Source organism: Cannabis sativa, chromosome 5, assembly GCF_029168945.1.
Source record: "Cannabis sativa cultivar Pink pepper isolate KNU-18-1 chromosome 5, ASM2916894v1, whole genome shotgun sequence".
In the NCBI taxonomy this organism is placed as follows: Eukaryota; Viridiplantae; Streptophyta; class Magnoliopsida; order Rosales; family Cannabaceae; genus Cannabis; species Cannabis sativa.
The window spans coordinates 2,412,884-2,433,608 of record NC_083605.1 but is presented as its reverse complement, the minus strand read 5'-3'; the positions used below and the strand labels follow the sequence as shown (position 1 = coordinate 2,433,608).

General features: G+C 31.9%; 1 protein-coding gene across 1 annotated transcript; it reads left to right on the top strand.

The window, feature by feature from the left end:
• The first annotated feature begins 4,379 nt into the window (after positions 1–4,379).
• LOC115715995 (bifunctional pinoresinol-lariciresinol reductase 2) lies at positions 4,380–8,754 on the top strand. Its single transcript, XM_030644683.2, has 4 exons — positions 4,380–4,802; positions 7,236–7,479; positions 8,028–8,231; positions 8,352–8,754. The coding sequence occupies exons 1-4, from the start codon at positions 4,473–4,475 to the stop codon at positions 8,513–8,515; spliced, it is 942 nt and encodes a 313-aa protein (XP_030500543.2). The 5' UTR covers positions 4,380–4,472; the 3' UTR covers positions 8,516–8,754.
• The last annotated feature ends 11,971 nt before the right edge of the window (positions 8,755–20,725 follow it).

The following is a 20,725-nucleotide window of genomic DNA, read 5'->3' as shown; positions in this document are numbered from 1 at the left end:
GAGTTTAATATCTCTATTTTAATTAAAGCTTGTACAAAATTAATCCTAATTATAACATTTTTGTTTTTGCTAAGAACTTTTCTGCACTATTTTTTTTTTTTTTGAGAAAATATCAATCGGATATCATCAAGCACTTACATTCTCAGTTCTTAAAACAGTGTGAAATTTTAAAAGAATCAAAAGCTTGGGTGAGTTGCAGCTACTCCATTAGTCATGGATATAAGACTATTAATCCTGAAAGAGAGAAGGTGAAAAGGTAGATTTTAATATTTCTAAACACAGTTATTTTTTGGTTAGAATTGCTTGATAGATTGACTAAAGAAAAATTTCATAAATTTAACATCTGTCAAGATACTGCTTGTCCGATTTGTGGTTTAGATGTTGAAAATGTGAAACACATATTTTTTAATTGCCAACATTGACAGATTATTGAGATGGATCTCTAGATCTCGTCTATCCTCTTTTCATAAGCAAGTCTTTTTTATGGCTCTTGAAGCAAGTGTCTACCATGTTTGGAAAAGCAAGAACTTAGCTTTTTGGATATGCAACAAGTTTCTTCAATTTCATCTTCTATTAGTTGGATGAAAGAAATTAAAGAGAGAGTGTAGTTTTTGATTTTGCCAAAGAAACTAATTTGGCTGTGTTTTCGGTATTTAATTTTTAGAATTGTAGTTTCAAAAGTGAGAACAAAAAATAGTTTTTTATCATATTAAAAATTTAATGGTGCTTGGCTCAGACTTTTTAAATTATTTTTAGATTTTTTTTACTAAAAAAAAATATCAATATTCTTATAACATACCATGACATGAATTGATCCAACCCCCAAACCTAGACTCGAACTCGGACCCCGGCCTGAACCCAAATCTAGGCCCGAACCTGAACCTGATCTGGGTGAGGCTGGGGTTTGGGGTCGAGGTCCTATGTTCGGGGTCCGGGTCCGGGTTCGGGGGTCCAGGTCCGGGTCCGGGTTCGGGTCCGGAGTTCGGTTCAAGTCTGAATATAGGTTTAGGGTCTGGATTAGGGATGCACATTTCCCCATGGGGATGGGGACCCGCGAGAACCCGCCCCTAATGGGGCGGGAATTTCCTGTCTAAATGGGGAACGAGACGGGGACAAGGATTACTTTTGTTCCTGCATGTTAAACAGGGCGGGGATGGGGCTGACACTCCCCGCCCCGACGAGGACCCGTTTAGTATTTTATCTTATATTTTTAGTAATATATATGTTATAATTTATAATTTATGTTTGTATTTAGTATATTAGTATCTTTTTTTATGAATTTTAAGTTGTGTTTTGGATAATAATTAGATTAATGAATAATAATTAACGTGTAATATTTTAATTTTTATGTAGTTTAATATTTTTGTATATTAAAATTTTTATTATAAGCTTTATTTTTCTATTAGGTGGTTTGCCGCCTCCTCCCCACCCCCATTAGGAGATTCCCCACCCTATCCCCGATGGAGAATAAACGGGGATGAGGATTAAAATATTTAACGGGGATGGGGACGAGGGGAACACAACCTTCCAATTTCCCGCCCCGTGTGCATCCCTAGTCGAGATCCAGTGTCCGGGGTCTAGGTCTAGGGTTCGGGGTCCGGGGTTTGAGTCTGGCTCCGAGTCCGAGTCTGGGTTGGGGTCCGGGTTCGAGGTCCGAGTCTGGGCCCGAGGTCGTGTCTAGGGTCTGGGGTCCGGGTCTGGGTCGGGTTCCGGGATTCGGGGTCCAAAGTTCGGGTCTGGGGTCCAAGGTCTGGGTCTGGGTCTAGGGTTAGGGTATGTGAGCAAAAATATAAAATATCATATATTAAGCAAAATTATTTTTTTTGAAAATTGAAAATTACATTTTGATGTTTTCTGTTTACTAGTTTTTTGAAACTCTGTTTTTAAAAAGTTTGGCCAAACGATACCTATTAGTTTTTAAAAGCTATTTGTTTTTAAAATAGTTTTTAAGTTATGAAGCCAAACAATCCCAAAGTATCATGATAGAAAATAGTTTGATTGGGATCGCTTGACAAAATTTGAGGCAATCAGAGAGGGCATAAACCTTATTGTACCCAAGTCAGTAGAGATCAGTAATAGACCTTTGGATAAGAGCCATGGCTTCTGACAGAAGGGGAGATGGATGAGCTTTATGAGGAACAACCATGCAGCATAAAACATACCATGTAAATTATTACTAATCAAGTCTGGACACACGCTAGCATCCACATACAAAAACATTTCCCCGGAGTTGATATTTTGGAGACCTTGTACAAAAGTTTTTAAAAATTTACATACAATTGATATTTTTGTAAATTTTTTTACACTTTTAACTTTTTTATTTTACATTTTTACTGTAATCTATAAATACAAGAAAACAACATGAAAATCACAAAAAAATAACGACCAAACAACATAAAAAATAATATAAAATAACAAAAAATCATCAACAAAATAATAAGAGTACAACATAAAAGATACATCAAAAGAGGGTATTTTATGTAAATAAAATTTTAAAAACCGTAAAAATATTTAAAATTACGTAGAATGGTATTTTTGTAATTTTTTTGGTAGTTTTTGTGTTTTTTTAATAATCCCAAAAAAAATCATCTACAATTCCATTACCCTTTTTTTAGAGATACGGTTATAATAAAATAATAATAAAAAATTAGGCCTTTTGTTTCAAAAATGAAAAAAAAAAAAAAAAAAAAAGAAAGAACGGTCTTACAAAATGGGGACCTTGTGTAATGGTCCAATCTGCTCAATGTTTGAGCCGGCCCTGGGTATACCACGGCTCTGTTGAATAGCAACTGGTTGCATCTGAACAGTCGGGGTGTTTAATTCATCTAAGCTTCATGATATCGAATGCAGAAATCAAGTGATCTAAAAGACACCATGATGAGACTCTGATTATCATGAACCATCTTATTTCCTTCTAAACCAGATTCTCTATTTCTAACTTAGTCAAATGCTTCATATATATACCACCCAACATATATAGCTTCATAAAAATCATTACAACCCAGTTTGTATATCTCTTGGACAGGGCCGATTAGCACGAATACTCTTAAGCTTAGGACAGATCAGATTGGAAGGAACACCTTGCCTGCTCAAATTAACAAAGGTATAACAAAATTATGAGCAGCCCTCCAACTAAACACTTTAACTCTCAGTGGAATATTAAGGTCTCCAATTCGCACTTTTGCAAGTTGAATTGGATTGGATTTGAGTTACTATGCAGATTAAATTGGATCTAAAATATTAAATTTACATTTAATGTGGATCGGATGCACTATGAGCAAAATATACTACCACAAAAATAGGTTTTCTTGACGTTTTTAAACAGTCGTTTAAAGTTTTCCCGTCGATTTCTATAACCGTGGCCTATACGACCGTCGTAAAATGAACAGTCGCCTATAGTATAAGGCACGGTTATAAAATGTCGCCTATACCTAGTTATAGGTCACAATTTTAAACCGTCGGGAATGTTAATGGCAGAAAAATCTGTATTTTTCCTCATTTTTTTTTCCTCTATTTGTTTTATAATTTTACCTAAATTAAAATAAAACAACTAATTAATTTTGTTACAATACAACTAACTTTAAAACATATTAAATTTATACAATAACAAAATAAATATATTTAATAAATAAAAAAGTATATAAATAAATAAATAAATGTATTTATACCAAGCTCGGAAAGAAAGAAAGAGAGATAGGGAGCCGGACGGAAGGTGGTGGTGGTCCGACGTATGCAACGGAGAGGGGAGACCGACGGGAGGAGGGGTGGGTGGAGATTGATGGATGAGAGACGAGAAGAAAGGAAGATCAAGAGAGGGAGGAAGACGACAAGAGAGGAGGGCGATGGTGCGGAGGCGTGGGTGAGGTTTTGGAGAGAAAATTTTCGTTTTAGGGTGTAGGAAATTAATGGAGAAGAAATAGGTAGACATGTGGGAAATAAAAAAAAAAAAGTAGTGGGCACGTGGAAAATGGCGAGAAGTACGTGACGATTTTTAATGCACCCTTATAGGCGACGGTTTAATACCGTCTCCTATACTATAGTTAATTTTTTTAGCGACGGTCCCCGAAAAAAAACATTTTTAAGACGGTCGCGAATTTTAATATTTGTAGTAGTAATAGTGCAGATTGAATAACACTCTTATAGTACGCCCATGCATTATACATTGATCATAATTGAAGTAATAATTTGTAAATTATCTCATTCTTTTGCACATAATATTGTCATATTGTAGAGTACTATGTTGTCTCAATTCATAATTGAAGTAATAATTTGTAAATTGTGTCATTATTTTGTACATATTATCGTATTGTAGTACTATGAATTCATAATTGAAGCAATAATTGACCTATTAAATTGAGAGAAATTTATTGCCGAGAGAGAGAAAGACATCTCACTTTTTAAGACATTATAAAAGCAATTCAATATATAACATTTCATAGTGAATACCAACATATAAATTTGTAGAGAGAGAGATGGGGAAAAGCAAAGTGTTGATAGTAGGAGGAACTGGTTACTTGGGGAAGAGGCTAGTGAAGGCAAGTTTAGAAGAGGGTCATGAGACCTATGTGGTTCACAGGCCGGAGACGAATGTTGATATTGAGAGAGTTCAAATGCTTTTGTCGTTCAAGGAGAAAGGAGCAACATTAGTCTCCGCTTCTTTCAATGACCATCAAAGCCTCGTCAACGCTGTTAAACTTGTCGATGTTGTCATTTGCGCCATTTCGGGTGTTCATGTTCGAAGCCACCATATTCTTCTTCAACTCAAGCTTGTGGATGCTATCAAACAAGCTGGAAATGTTAAGGTACGTAGCTAGTGATTATGTATGTATTATCCCGCCAATATATAGTTGTGTTGTGAGAGAAAAACTGTAAAAATTGTAGTGGTTGAAAAACTACAAGGATAATTTCAAAAAAATACAAAAACAATAAAAAAGAAATAAACTTTATACTCACTGTTTTTTTCCTATTTTAATTTTTACCTTTATTTTATTACTCGTTAATTTATACCCAATTTTATAGCTTATAATTTCATTATGCGCGTTAGGAACGTTATTTTAATAAGTTATGTGAGTTTATGTTTGGTACTTTGATTATAAAAGAGGGTATTTACCAAGTAAAATTATTTTACAGTTATAGTTAGTTAATGTGTAATAAAAAAAAGATAGTTCTCAACTTATCCTGTTGTGATATTTTGCACACGCAAGTGCACGTATCATTTACAAGTAATAGACTCACCAAGAGTGAGGTCGATATCCCACGAAGATTGTAGTTAAGTACGTTAAAATTAAACTTTTACTTCTATTTGGTTAAATAAAAATTAAGAATAGGTTAAAACTAGAAAACAATAAAAACAGTGAAAGGAGAAACAATTTAAGGAAATTAATAGTTAATAAAAACTAGGGCTTCGATTTTAATTGTATCTATTGAATATGGCTTAATAAGATTATTTTCCTTTTATCAATTTCTATGCAATAGCAGGTTTACTAAGGTAATTTATAGTCTTCTCAGATATAAAAATCACAATCACATGCAAACTTTATACTCTCATGATAAATTTAATATGCAGCATGCATTAAATACAGAAACCCTATAAGTTATCTAAACCATATAGGTACTCTCGTCCTATATCGAAATTCACTTCTATTTCAGTATAGCATGCATAATCGACACTCACTTCTCAGATCTCGCATCGAAATCATAAAACAGTTAATTGGTGATTAGACAATTAAAAGTAATTAAGCACGAATGAAATAGAATACATAGAAATTAGGGAGAAAATAAATCATATTAAAACCATAAAATAATGTCAAACAACATCCATCTAGACCCTAATCAAGTGTTTAACTACACATGTTCATGGAAGCAAAATCACATATATTAACTTTAAGAAAGAGAAGAAGATAAAGAATAAAATAATGCTGAAAACCCTTTGTAGAATGCCTTCAGTATTGACTTTGGTCTCTGAGATTCGTACTTCTTTTTCCCTCTAAATTGCTTGACTAAAATCAACTCTAGCTCACCCTTTATCTAGGCTTCCAAGGACTAAAAAGATATAAAAACGCACATGTTAAATGCCTACTCGAATTGAGAAACCACCGAAACCCACGTGAGAGAAAAAGATGATTTTTTTGTTGTTTAGGGAGGCCGGCCGCGACCCATGTTGGAGTTTTACCAGATGGCTTCGTTTCGACGGTGATTTTTCTACTGCGTCGACTGATAGTATTTTGGCCATAACTCCCTTGATATTGCTCAGAATTGGACGTATCAAGATGTTTCGAAAAGATAAAAGAGGAACCTAGAACTTTTATGTTTTGACTATTTTTAAAATCTAATCAAAAGATAGTCGAATTCTGGCTTGAAGTTTTAGCTTTATTTTCTTGTACAATTTTCTCTATTTTATATTTCATCTTTTTGTGAGATTTTTTTTTATCTTTTTTCCATCTTATTCCTTTGATATTTTCTAACCTTCTTCTATTTTAAATCTGTAAAAATAAAAGATAAAATGTAGTATGCTCCAAACACGATTAAAACTAAATCAAAAATATACTAAAGTAAATCTAAATTTAATACTAAAAATAACCTAGCATATATCCAAAAAAAAAAATTACATAAATAAAGTCTACGGATTTTAATAAATTTTTTATGGCTTTTAGATTTTATTTACATAAAAGACGTTCTTTTATGTAATTTTATGTTGTACTTTTGTTATTTTGTTGTTGACTTTTTTGTGTTATTTGTATAATTAATATTTTTTATGTTGTTTTAATATTATTTTATTGTTGTTTGATGTTGTTTTCTTGTTACTTTTTTGTGGTTGTTTTGTAGTTCTCTTGTGTTAATTATTATAGAATACGGTAAAATGTGAGGAAAAATTAAACGTAAAATTATAAGAAATTTATAAAAATTTGTATTTTATGTATTAATTATCACTAAATTATATAGCATATTTACTATAAAATGACCAAAATAGATTTTATAATATTTCTTATTATAAACGTAAACATATTTATAATATTTATTTTAGTTTGAGCATTAATATTTGTTTTTCTTTGTTTTCTTCAAACCCAATTTTTTGTTTTTTTCAATTGAACTTCTTTTTTAACTATTTATTTGTTAATAGTTTTATTTCATACCATTTTCACTTTAAAATATTTATCGATTTTCTTTTTTGGCCATTAATAAAAAAATTTATAAATAATGTAATAATAAATGAATGAAAATATAATTAAGTGCAGAGGTTTTTGCCATCTGAGTTTGGAACAGACCCAGCAAGAATGAAGACTAATGCAATGGGTGCAGAAAAAATAGTATTTGATGACAAAATGGAAGTGAGAAAAGCCATTGAACAAGCAAACATTCCTTTTACATATATTTCAGCTAATTGTTGTGCCGGTTACTTCCTCGGCGGTTTGGGGCAACCCGGTCACTATCTTCCTTCTACCGATTCTGTGCTTTTGTTTGGAGATGGCAACAAAAAAGGTACAAATAATGTATATACCTCTCTTATATTAAATGTGGCTATCTAATAGAAATTGAGAGTTTAACGATTTTTTTATTTTATTTTCTTTTAAAATTAACCGTTAAACTAACATCGTTAAAATCAATTAACTAATTATCTTTTTTTTTAAAAAAAAAATGGTGTTAAATATTTAAATTTAATATAAAAGTATTAATAAAATTAAATAATTATTTTTTATATAAATATTTGAATTAGACGTTAATTTATCAACTAATTAATTATATATACTTTATAGTAAATTTAGTAGTTATATTATTTAAAATATTTAAACTTATTATTTACTTACTTTATTGTTTGATAAAATTAGTTAGATATATTTCTTTATAAATAAATTTGAAACTAAATAAAATTTTATATATTTAAAAAAATATAATTAAATTGTATTGGATTTAATTTTATTATTATTATTATTTAAATTAATGATTAAAAAAAATAACTCTAATACAACTCTAAGCAAATATGTATTACATGTTACTAATACCTAATACCTAATGTATATATATGGCAACAATATATGTGGATGAAGATGACATAGCAAAGTATACAATCAAAACCATAGATGACCCTCGAACTATGAATAAGACTGTGTATCTTAGGCCACCCAAGAATATTTTGTCCCAAAGAGAAATTGTTCAAGTTTGGGAGAACCTCATTGGCAAAGAGTTGCACAAGTCATCAATCTCAAAGCAAGAGTTTCTAGCTAATTTGAAAAGTGAGACCTTAATATAAAATATATATTTATTATGATTTTTCTTCCTAATTACTAGTTCTTATATCAAAACCATGGCCTAACTTAATCCCTTGTTGGATTTTAATTTGTATGGAAATGAAGATCTAGATTATGCTTGGCAAGTTGGAATGGGGCATTACTACAACGCGTTTTTTGAAGGTTGTCTAACAAATTTTGAAATAGGCGATGAAGGTGTCGAGGCGACTCAACTTTATCCAGAAATCAAATATGTTTCCGTAGACGACTACATGAGGCGCTATCTCTAATAAATGACACATATAGACCTTAATATAATTTTAAATATATAATAAAGTCTATTAGGATTTTTCATTCTTGAATCCTTAACTTTCGAAAGACCTTCCCTGAGCTCAGGCCTGGCTTTTGGTTAGGGTTTGTGGTTTTGTTACTGTAATTTGTTTTCTCACTGTGATATAGTTTTGTGTGTCTTTTGTTTAGGTTACTGTGATAAATCTTGTCTCTGTAATATGGTTTTGTTTGTGTTTCATTGTTGGTTCATTTTCTTTTTTCTTTGATGGTTTGCTATCAAATTATTGTTAGCGGTTGAGAACAACAAGCTTTCTACGATTTAAAGGGTTGTTAGTAGTACAGTTACTTGCATTGCATAATAGTTGATTATATTTAAGTTTTTTTTGTCAAACGATCCAAGAATCAGATGACCAATTGGTTGACTTGTTTTATAACTCTGATCTTATATCTAAGAGAGGAAATGTCACGATTGGATTGCAGATCCTATTGTTTTAATTGATTGGTATTAATATAATTTCTAAATAAAAAATATATAAAATTTTAAGGGTTCTCTAAATTATCAAGAATTATAATATTTATATTGTATTATTATATATTGCATATCATAAATTTGTTATGTACCTATTTTGTAAAACTTATGGTAAAAATTCCCTATTGTAAAATCATTTATCGAATATGGTTTATTAGCATGTGATATACATATCCAGGGACACGATTTTGTCCCGTGATGTACTTTCACGGAATGTATTCCGTGATACATTAGATGGATCTCAGGGTACATTAGATGGGTACGTTACTAATGTTTAACCCTAATTACCCCTAGATCAATCTCACCCCTTAGATCAAATAACTCCCTCATCTAACGGATGTCGTACATCACGAAATACATTCTGTGAAAGTACAATCACGTGACAAAATCATGTCCCTGCATATACAATATATAAAATATAGGTAGGGACTTGAATTTGGTTAAGTTATTTAGTCCACGTTGATATATATTTAGAAATTTTTATATGAAAAATCAAAAATTCAACTTTTATTACTCTTTTACCTTCACAAGAGTAGGATAATTTTTATATCCCTTATTTTGTTTTATTGACCAAAATACCACTTGTACACATAATTCGCTTAATGATGATGTCATTGTTCTTCTATCATACTCAACCAACCTATCTTTTCTGTAAAGTTTCTGCATATCATTTCAATTTTTTCTTCTTCTTCTTCTTTTTTTTTTTCATTTTCACCTACACATTTAAACTTTCATACACGATTTAAAGAAGAAATATCTCCAAAAAAAAAAAAAACTAAAATATCACAATCATCAACTGGTATTGAAGAATCAGCCTGCATTTTTTTCTACACATTTTTATATATAACTCGTTATTCATCTTCTCCATCTCCCTTTGTGGAAAAATTCCTATTACAGGCCCTAAAGCTTCAGAAATAGGGTTAAAATTTGTCTCCAAAAAAGGGAAAGGGAAACAAAGTTAGATGATAGTTTTCTTATGATCATTTTGTTGAGCCCATACCCAAATCGGGGAAGGCTCCTCCTAAGAAATCTAAAATCGTTAAAGGAGAGAAAATCGAGGGGAATCCTATTATTGTTGGTTTAAAGGAGAAGAATCGAGCTTCTCGTTTGATTGAGTTTAATTAAGTGATTTGATTGACTTCTTGGTAAGCATATGTAACGCCTGTACTTTTATAAAAATATTAGTTTTATTTACAAGCGTTAAACGCAGAAAATCATAATGTCGCATTTTTATTTAATACTTGAAAATGTTCACAACTGACCAGTTTTCGTACAAAAGACATAATGAATAATAACTAAAATAATTGCGACATAAATTTAATAGCGTAAATAAATAAACAGAGCGCCCTAGACAGCCCGCAGTTATATGGCCCTCAACGAGTTCACACATACAAGCGTCTAAAGTTCCACTCGCCACCGGTTTTTTAGACTTTCAGTTACCTTAGTCTGCACATGGTAATTTGATAAGGGTGAGCTACTAAACTCAGTAAGGAAATGTGTGTCAGGTAGTCACATAAATACAAATAAAACTTAACTAAAATGTACACGCACATATTTAGACAAATAGCAATACATAATCTTAATCTTATCACTAGTAACTAATAACTAGTTTCTAAGCTAAATCACATAATAATGATTACTCCCGAGTCCGACTTTGGCTAATAAACCAGAGCTATTGGACAAAATGGCGGAGGGCTGGGTTCAGTAAAATTGTACCCACTACTAAATGGTCCCCTATCTACCATATAGACCCAACAGTCTAGTATTTAACTATTATCTTCTCGGTCAAACCATGTCACATAAACTATAATCTACCTAATTTAAATAATGTCAAACTATATATTATTTAAATAACATAATAATCATAATTAAATAATGTGAATCTTATAAACACACTATTTACATACATACTTAAATAACATGAATCTTATAAACATATTATTTATATATATACCTTTAGCAATGGTCATACTCTAATACTGTAAACATACATAAATAACATGAATCTTATAAACATATTATTTAAATATATATTATACAGTACATTAAATAACAAACAATAAAGAGTCAGGCAGAAGACCTTAGTTAACTTCTCTTTTACTATTCACACTCTTTCTATGAATGTTATTACATATAGAAAACTTATGTTTTTCTACTTAATTTCCTTACCTCGAATGTGGAGTCCTAGCCTTGATTGCAATGGGAGTGATCCTTGAGAAATAATTATCTTACGAAAAAACCTAAATTTCATACTTATTAATTAGAATTTATCATAATATATATATATACGAAACCTTAACCTTGAATCTACAACCCAAATCATAGAATGTTATACATTTATTAGCTTCCAATGAGATCTAGTTGAGCACTAAAACTTGAATGTAAAAATAGTAGTGATGGTGATGTCGATATGATGAAGGAGATGTATATACGTATGGGAGAATGATGGTGATGTTTAAGAGAGGACGTTGGTGTTTAAAGATTGTAGTAATTATGATGGTGTGTATGGCTATCTTGGCTCTTGCAAAAACAAGTGATTGGCTATAAAAGATAAAATAAAATAACTTCAGTATAGAAGAAGGGCAAGAGAGAGTATAGTGGATAGCTATTTGGCTTTTAGTCAATGAAGAAATGTGAGAATGATAGCTCCTATTTATAGCCTCAAAGTTTAACTAAAATCACTAATTACGTGCCTCTCATTTAGCTTACTATAGTTAACTTAATTAAATACTAAATAAAATACCTAAATTCAAACCTTTTTCTCCCATACTTGGTCAAAAGGGAACCATAACTCCGATTTCCTATGTACATAGTGATAATATATACTTCAAACTTGAACTCGAACTCCACTCTCTCACTTCATTATACTCGGTCCACTTGGACTAGAGGAGTAGTTATTATTATTGGTCGCTAGTTGTTGTGTGGTTTGAGTGCTTCTTAAACCTTGATGTCACGTGTACTAAGTAGTATTTAAATTAAATTGTTTCAAAAAGTATTGTACATGTATCATGTCTTGATTTTAAATTTTGAAAGCTTTCCATATATTTCTCCAATGTACCACACGTTTCTTATATATAAACATTAGGGTAACTATATTTTGACACCTCATTCCATGAATAGTTCAAAACTACTCATCAAGACCTATTATTTAAGACTTATAAAATTATAACTTAACTATTTCCTCAATGCTTCATATACAAACTATTTATTTCTTTAATTCCTCATGCCACACATGCATATATTTATGCAAAATATTTTATCACTAAATTTGTAGCATCCACCATAGTTATCTCTAATAGTCAAAGTAGTAACCAAAAATTAAAATTAATATCCGACTTAATCTATAGTCCAACTATAATATCAACATAATTCCTATAGCTTGAAAGATACCATAGTCAATAACACATTTTATGAAATCACTATTTCCACATCGAGATATTAAGACTAATGTAATATAGAAAATAATAACCAAATATTTTGGTTATTACAGCATAGTAAATAATTAAATTCAAAATGACATTTAATTTCACTATGTCATATTTAAAATTTACATTATCTTATATTATGAATGTTTGATTAAATAATAAATAATTTAATTTGAAAGACCAACTAATTCTACCATGTCATATAGGAGTGTTTGTCAAATCCAATCTGCATTATTTTGCGCATAGTGCATTCGATCTGCGCTAAGAACGAATTTCATATTTTAGATCCAATGCAATCCGCGTCATAGCTCAAATCCAATCTAATTCAATCAATAAAAATACGTATTAGATCAGTTATTTTGGATTTGTTATTTTTTAATATTAAATTATTTAATGTTTATTAAAAAATATTTTTTTTTACATAATTAACAATAAAAGAACACAAATTATTGTTGTTTTATGCTCCAACAACATATTAAAATAAATAAAATTACAAATAATAATTCAAAAGAAGAAAAAAAATGTATATAGAAAGAAATATTTAATTTTGTTTTAAGTAATAGTTTTCTTATATATAAGAATGAAATATATATATATTTGATCTATTATTAAAATATATTTTGTACCGTAAGTATTAGATTTTTAAATTACTATTGTTTTTATATTAAAATATTAATTGTATATATATTTTTTAAAAAATATATAAATATGTGTGAATTGGATTGGATTGGTTACTTTTACATGTCAATCAACATCCAATCCGCACAAGTGCAGATTTTGGATTTTCCAATCCAATCTGATCCGCACAAGTGCAGATATCCTCACTTTGTGGATTGGATTGGATTGAATCGTGCGGATTGGATTTGATTGGTTATTTATACAAGTGCAGATACGAATGATATGAAAAGCAACATAAATTGTAAACATATCATAATCGTATATCCGATGAAAGGACGGAAATACTTCCAGCCATTGATCTTTGAGCTTCAATTCCAATGATGGCTTCAGAATGGAAAATCGGGCTTCCAAACTATCTCAACTCTCTTTAGATGGATTTTGCAGTTTTCACAAAATAAGTGAAGAGCTCTTGGACCAAGACTCTATATTTATCGGTGAGATACTCTATCAGTATCTGTGCCACATTAATTGTCAGAATATTTTAATAATTAATTTAGAAAATTAAATTGAGTAATAAATATTAAAATCTAGCGATATATAAAATAACAACCAATTAATTGTTTCTAAATTCAATGAATATAAAATATTTATTTACCTCAAGTTAGCCTTCGCAGCATTAATTTTATTCCATAGAAAGAAAATATTCTAATATAGGATTCTTCCCCTTTTAGCTTTTATCATGCTCTCCATCAAGTTAGCCTTGGCAGCATTAGGATTCAAGGCTTGCTTCTCATTACCTTGGTTATCCTCTTCAACACGAAATTTGAGAATGAGATCTTCAACACTCATTTTCTTTTCCTTGTGCTTCAAATAGTTCTTGAACTCTCTATTGTTAGACTTTTTTGGGCTTACATTAACTTTTGTTGATTTTAATAAAATTTGGGTTGATTAGATAGTTCTTTACCGGATTAATCCATATTCTTAGTTATCAATAGGTAATGGGCTTATCATCTTTGTGTGTAAAGTCTAATTAAAGCATAAGTGTGGACTTTTCTAAATTAATTATATGCCAATTTGTATCTTGAGTTATTTGATTTTCTAACATATGGTATTAGGTTGCCTATTGTACATGTTATGCCCATGATTCGAGCATAAAAATATGGACATGACACTTATCATACAAGTCTAAAAGAATGAAGTGAATAATAAATGCGAGGAATAAATAAATGTTCAGCCTCGAGATAAACTATGGTTAAGATATGTAATTACCTCGCGTGACACTATCAAAATAACAATTCACGAGAATAATTATTATACCCGAAATTTAGCTATGTACTAGAAGTTTGTCCTACAGAAAGAATATGAATCAACTAGAGGGATATAATAATGACATCTTTAAATGCAAATAAAATAACTCGTTCCAATTAATTACAAATTTGGTAGAAATGTTCAACCTCGCTGACTCTTAAGTCTTATGCGAGATAAGAATAATAACTATTAAATTTATTTACAAGACATATGTCCGCCTTGGGATAAACAGAGTAGTAAAAATATACGAGCTAGACGAGATATCAAAAGATCTCGTGAATCGTTGACTCTCCTACACGAGCAATGTGAAAATAACAACATTCAGTCGCCTCGCATTTTACACAACGTAGTAGTCATCTCGATCATCAATACAAATAAAGGGGTATAGCAAAATGAAGTACTTTTACACTTAGCATTTTTTCCTATTAAGACAGATAAGAAGGATAACTCATATTCAACGAGATGCAACATTCTTAGTCAGCATAACCGTCTAAAGGATAAAGACAAGGAGCAGTTAGGTAGTTATTAGATATTATCCCATGTGTAAATAAATGAAACGCATGGGGAATGTTCACGTTTCATCAACAGTTGTAAATAAATCAATCCTAATGAAAATAATTGTCAACCTATATACCTATAAATAGGGACAGAATCTATAGAAAAAGGGACAGCAAAAAATAAAGTTAAAATTCTACTATTTATTATTCTGAAAGTTATACTCTGTATTCAAAAAATATCCCTGATAATACAAACTCGTTGAGTATATAGATTTTAACTACAAAACCACGTAAAATATCTGGTATTTATTATCTTAATTATCAAATTCTGTAGTAAATTTATTACATAAAAGACTATATATTTAGTTAACAAAAATTCGCGTTAATAGTTTAGTGCTTTCATTGAGAGTCTTGGTGATAAAAACTTGGAAAATCCTTCCTTATAAAACAAATACAAACCCATATTAAATGGCTGATAACAACCCACATGACGGTAATCATCCAGAGAAAAGAACCCATTGTCCTGGCAAAGAATCCATGGGTCTCAGAGAACCAACACATCTGAAACACCACGTTTAGGAAGGAATGATGGTAATTTCAATGCTGTTGGTGATCAAATCCCAGAAAGAAGGAGTGAGGATGCCTATGACACTACCAGATACGTACCACTGGTAGAATTAGAGAATAGGAAACTTCGACGACGCTTGGCTGAATCAAACCGACAAAATGTTGAGTTGGAGTGAGAAGTTGTAGCAGCCAGGGCTGCACAGAGGACCATTCCTCAAAACCAACTTGATCCAACTGTAAGGAGACCGCGAGGAAGACCTCGGGGTTCCAGGACCCGGAGACATGAAAATAACCAAGGGAATTCCTGAATACTCAGGAAGAACAACATGGGGATACAAGGGATGTCCCAATGGATAATCAACCTAACCCAAATTATTATTTTGCAGCATACCATATGCTAAGGTGGTAGGGAGCCTAATGTATGCTATGATTTGCTCAAGATCTAATATTGGGTATGCAATGAGCATGGTAAGCAGGTACTTGGCAAATCCTAGACAACAACATTGGTCTACACTCAAATGGATACTCATGGTAGATAAAAGGAACTCTAGACTTGAGAATAAAGTTTAGAATGAGTCATTTACAAAAGAAGTAGTCACTGGTTGTGTAGACTCTGACTACTGGGTGTCTTGACACAAGGAGGTCATTCACTGGTTTTTTTTTCCAGAGTACTTGGTGGCTGTGGTAGTGGAAAGCAACACTGCAAAAGGTAGTTGATCTGTCTTCAATAAAAGCAGAATATATGGCCGCTATTGAAGCCATTAAAGAAGTCATATCGTTGAAAGGTTTCACTACTGAACTAGGGCTAAACTCTGAAGACACAGTTGTATACTGTGACAATCGAAGTGAACTTCATTTCAAGAAGAAACCTATGCATCATGAGAGGTCAAACCACATAGATATAAGGTGCACTTCATCAGAGATATCATCTCCAGCAACAAAGTCCAAGTAAAGAAGATAAACACTGACCACAACCTAACAGATCTATGCTCACAAAATGTGTTACTTCAGAGATGTTTAAACATTGTTTAAACTTACTTAACATTAAGGTAGAAATTATTGTAATTAAGACACTAAAGGGCATTGACTCTACAACATGATCACCATCTGAACATATAACTAACAGTGTTAGTTAAGTAACAACCTCAACTAACCTCTATTAATTTTACTCTATCCCTTGCCATTTGAAGATGGGACTTGTTTTGTTACACAGAGAGAAGTGATTGAGCCATTTTTGAGTGAATGGAGGGATGTGAAAGGAGATTCCCCTATTCTTGAAATAGCTTCCCCCATGTGAGATTGATGTATAATCTTGTTACATTGTTTAGTGGCTTGAATCTCTATCTTTCTATCAAAGATTATCAATAAAGCTTCTTTACGATTCATGGCAGTATTGAGTATGAATCACATTGATTTTACATTACAAAAAATAATTATTTTTAGTGACAACCTTTTAGTCACAACATAAATTTTTTGTGACTAAAATATAGCATAGTTACAAGTTGTCACTAATTTAGTTTTAGTCACAACAAGTATTGTGATTAAAAATACATTTAGTCACAATAAATTGTAATTTTTGTAACTAGTGTCTTTAGCCACGGACCTTTTAATTACAACATAAGAATGATATTTTATAATTACTCACAACTTTTTTACTTTTAGTCACAAATTTTATTGTGACTAAAAGTAAAAATTTTTGTAGTGATAGCTCAATCTACTTAAAATTCTGGGGTCATTCTTCCCTACTATTTTTATTCATTCAAATTGATTATTGAATTCTTGTTTAGTTTGTACAGTTCTGTAAATGATCTTGTTTAAGTTCTGTTCTTCTTTCACAACATCGATGAGCAACAATATGTGGATGAAGATAGTTAAAGAAGGTGTCATTTGAAAGAGACAAGCTATAGCTACCTAGCTAGCTCAAGAAATTAATGTTCAATGTGTGTGTATATATATATAAGGATAATAATTAGTTCCCTATAGTTGAGTTTGTTTTGATAATGGTGGAGATGAAGTTACGTAGAAATTTCATGTTTTACCAGCCACACTATTTCTATTTCAACATTTTCAAAGGATGACTCTTAAATTAAATATATAATTTGATATGGACATTTCAACTACTTCTACCATTCAAGGCTCGTTTGGTAGTATTGTATTGTATTGTGTTGGATTGTATTGTATTAGTTTATTTAATACAATACTATGTTTGGTATTGGCTTGTAGTAATAGATTGTATAAAGTTATAACATATTTTCAATAGACTCGACCCCAACACTAATAACTACAGGTCGGGTTTTGGGTACCAAGTTAGGGTCGCGGGTCTCAGGTCTCAGGTCTAGGTCCCGGGTCCCGGTCCTTGTTTGAGTTTGGATTCAGATCCGAGTCCGAGTCTAGGTCCGTGCCCGGGTCTTGATCTGACACTACTACAAATATCAAAATTCGTGACGGTCCTAAAAATGATTTTTTTCGAGAACCGTCGCTAAAAAAATTAAGTAACTATTTAAAACTATCAGGAAAAATTTAGTATTCCCGACGGTTTAAAATCGTAGTAAACAAAATAGGCGACGTTTTTTAATAAAATAGAAATTTTTAATGGACCCTTATAAGCGACGGTTTAAACTGTCGCCTATAAGGGTCCATTAAAAAGTCGTCACCTACTTCTCGCCACATTTCTCACGTGCCCACCTACTTTTTTTCAATTTAACACATGCCCACCTATTTCTTCTTCATTTCCCACACCCTAAAACAAAAATCTTAACTCTCCAAAACTCCACCCACGCCTTCGCACCATCGCCATCCTCTCTCGCCGTCTTCCTCCATCTCTCTCGATCTCCCTTTCTTCTCGTCTCTCTCGTCCATCGATCTCCACCCACCCCTCCTTCCGTCGGTCCCCCTCTACTCTCCGTTGCATACGTCGGACCACCACCACCTTCCCGTCAATGTCCCTCTCATCTCCGTCTCATAGGTCGGATCACCACCACCTCCTATCTGTGTTCAATAAAAATACAAGAAAATAACAAAAAAAATCACATGAAAGTAAGGAGAACAACATCAAAAATAAGTACAAATAACAAAAACTCAACAACATCACATTGCCTGTCTTTTGGGAAGTCCTCTGGCAATGGAGAAATAGAGTTGTGTTTGAAGGAAAGTGTTGTAACTTGGAACTAATCTCCAGGGAAATTTCGTAGCGTGTGGTGGAAATGGCGACTAGGTGGCAAGAGAAGGTCCCTCGAAATCCTGGTGGAGAGGGTGTCACCTACTTCAAATCGGATCACTCTGCTAGTCTGGCTGAGGATTTTGGAGACGGTGTTACCTATCTCAAAACGGATGCCTCTATAGTTAAAAACTTTGCTAGTTTGGCTGTGGTCGAACATTTGAAGGAGGAAGTTGGGCTTTGCTGGAGTGCTACTGATTTCTCCATTGTTAGCAGCGTTCTGGAAGGGGAGCTCCTTGCTATTCGCCTTGCTCTTAGCAAGGCTCATGAACGAAATCTTTAGAAGATTGTGGTGTTCTCGGATTCCCTGGCTGTGGTTCATGCTCTATTTACGAGTTTTTTTACCTTTTGGGTGGGGGTCTTATCCTACTTTTGATGCTTGTATTAAACTATGTAAAACCTTTGAGGTGGTGTCTTTTGCTCACATACCTCGTTCGGGTAATGTGGTGGCCAATGCGTTAGCTGGCTGGTCTAGATGTGCTAAGATAGGGTCGTTGGGATGTTTAAGGGATGTGGCCCCCTTTGTGGCTACTAGTTTCATGTAGTTCTTGTTTTCCTTTCAATAGAGCACTCTTAATTACCAAAAAAAAAAAAACTAATAAGAGTATAATATAAAAAATGCATTGAAAGACCGTATTTTATGTAAATAAAATTTTAAAAACCATAAAAAATTTTAAAATTCCGTACAAACATATTTTTGTATTATTTTTTTTTTTTTGTTATTTTTGTGTTTTTTTGAAATAATAAAAAAAGATCATGTACAATTCCATTACTAGGTTTTTTTTTTCTTCTTAAAGATACAATTATAATAAAATAATAGAAACAAATAGGGATAAATTGAGGAATACATCTTTTTTGTATCTATTAATCAAAAATACTCTTATATTATATTTCATTGAAATATACCCACTATTGTGAGGGGGTTGCCTAATATACCTTCACATTCCACTTAAGTCTAGCACATAAATTATATTAACTTAAGAAGTATAATAGAGACATCATCTATAAAAAAGGGGTATATCTTAAAGAATATGAAAATAAAGGTAAAAATTAAAACATATAAAATAAAGTGGGGATATAATGTAATTTCCTTAAAAAAAAAAAAGTCCTTTCTTTCAAAAAAAAAAACTTGACCTTAAGAAAAGGAGGATTTGTACACTGATTCAAGCTGCCCAATGCTTGAGTCGGCCCCTCTATTAAACAGCAGCTGGTTGCATCATAACAGTCGGGTGTTTAATTCATCTAAGCTTCCTCATATGGAATGCAGAATTCAAGTGACCTAAAAGAAACCATCTCATCACTGAAACTTATCATGAACCATCTTATTTCCTTCTAAACCAGATTCTCTATTTCCAACTTAGTCAAATGCTTCATATATACCACCCAACATAGCTTCATAAAAATCATTACAACCCAGTTTGTATATCTCTTGGGCAGGGCCAATTAGCACGAATACTCTTAAGCTTAGGACAGATCAGATTGGAAGGAACACCTTGCCTGCTCAAATTAACAATGGTAGAAGAAAATTATGAGCAGCCCCTAAACACTTTTACCTTCAGTGGAATATTAAGGTCTCCAATTCGCACTTTTGCGAGTTGAATTGGATTGGATTTGAGTTACTATACGGATTGAATTGGATCTAAAATATTAAATCTACATTTAATGTGGATCAGTTGCACTATGAGCAAAATAGTGCAGATTGGATCGAATAAACACTCTTATAATACCTACGCCCTACATGCATGCATTATACATTGATCATAATTGAAGTAATAATTTGTAAATTATCTCATTCTTTTGCACATAATATTGTCATATTGTAGACTTGTTGTCTAAATTCATAATTGAAGTAATAATTTGTAAATTGTGTCATTATTTTGTACATATTGTCATATTGTAGTGTGAATTCATAATTGAAGTAATAATTCACCTAATAAACTAGCTTTGAGAGAAATTCATTGCCGAGAGAGAGAGAGAGAGAGAGAGAGAGAAAGACATCTCATTATTTTAAGACATTATAAAAACAATTCAATATATTATAACATTTC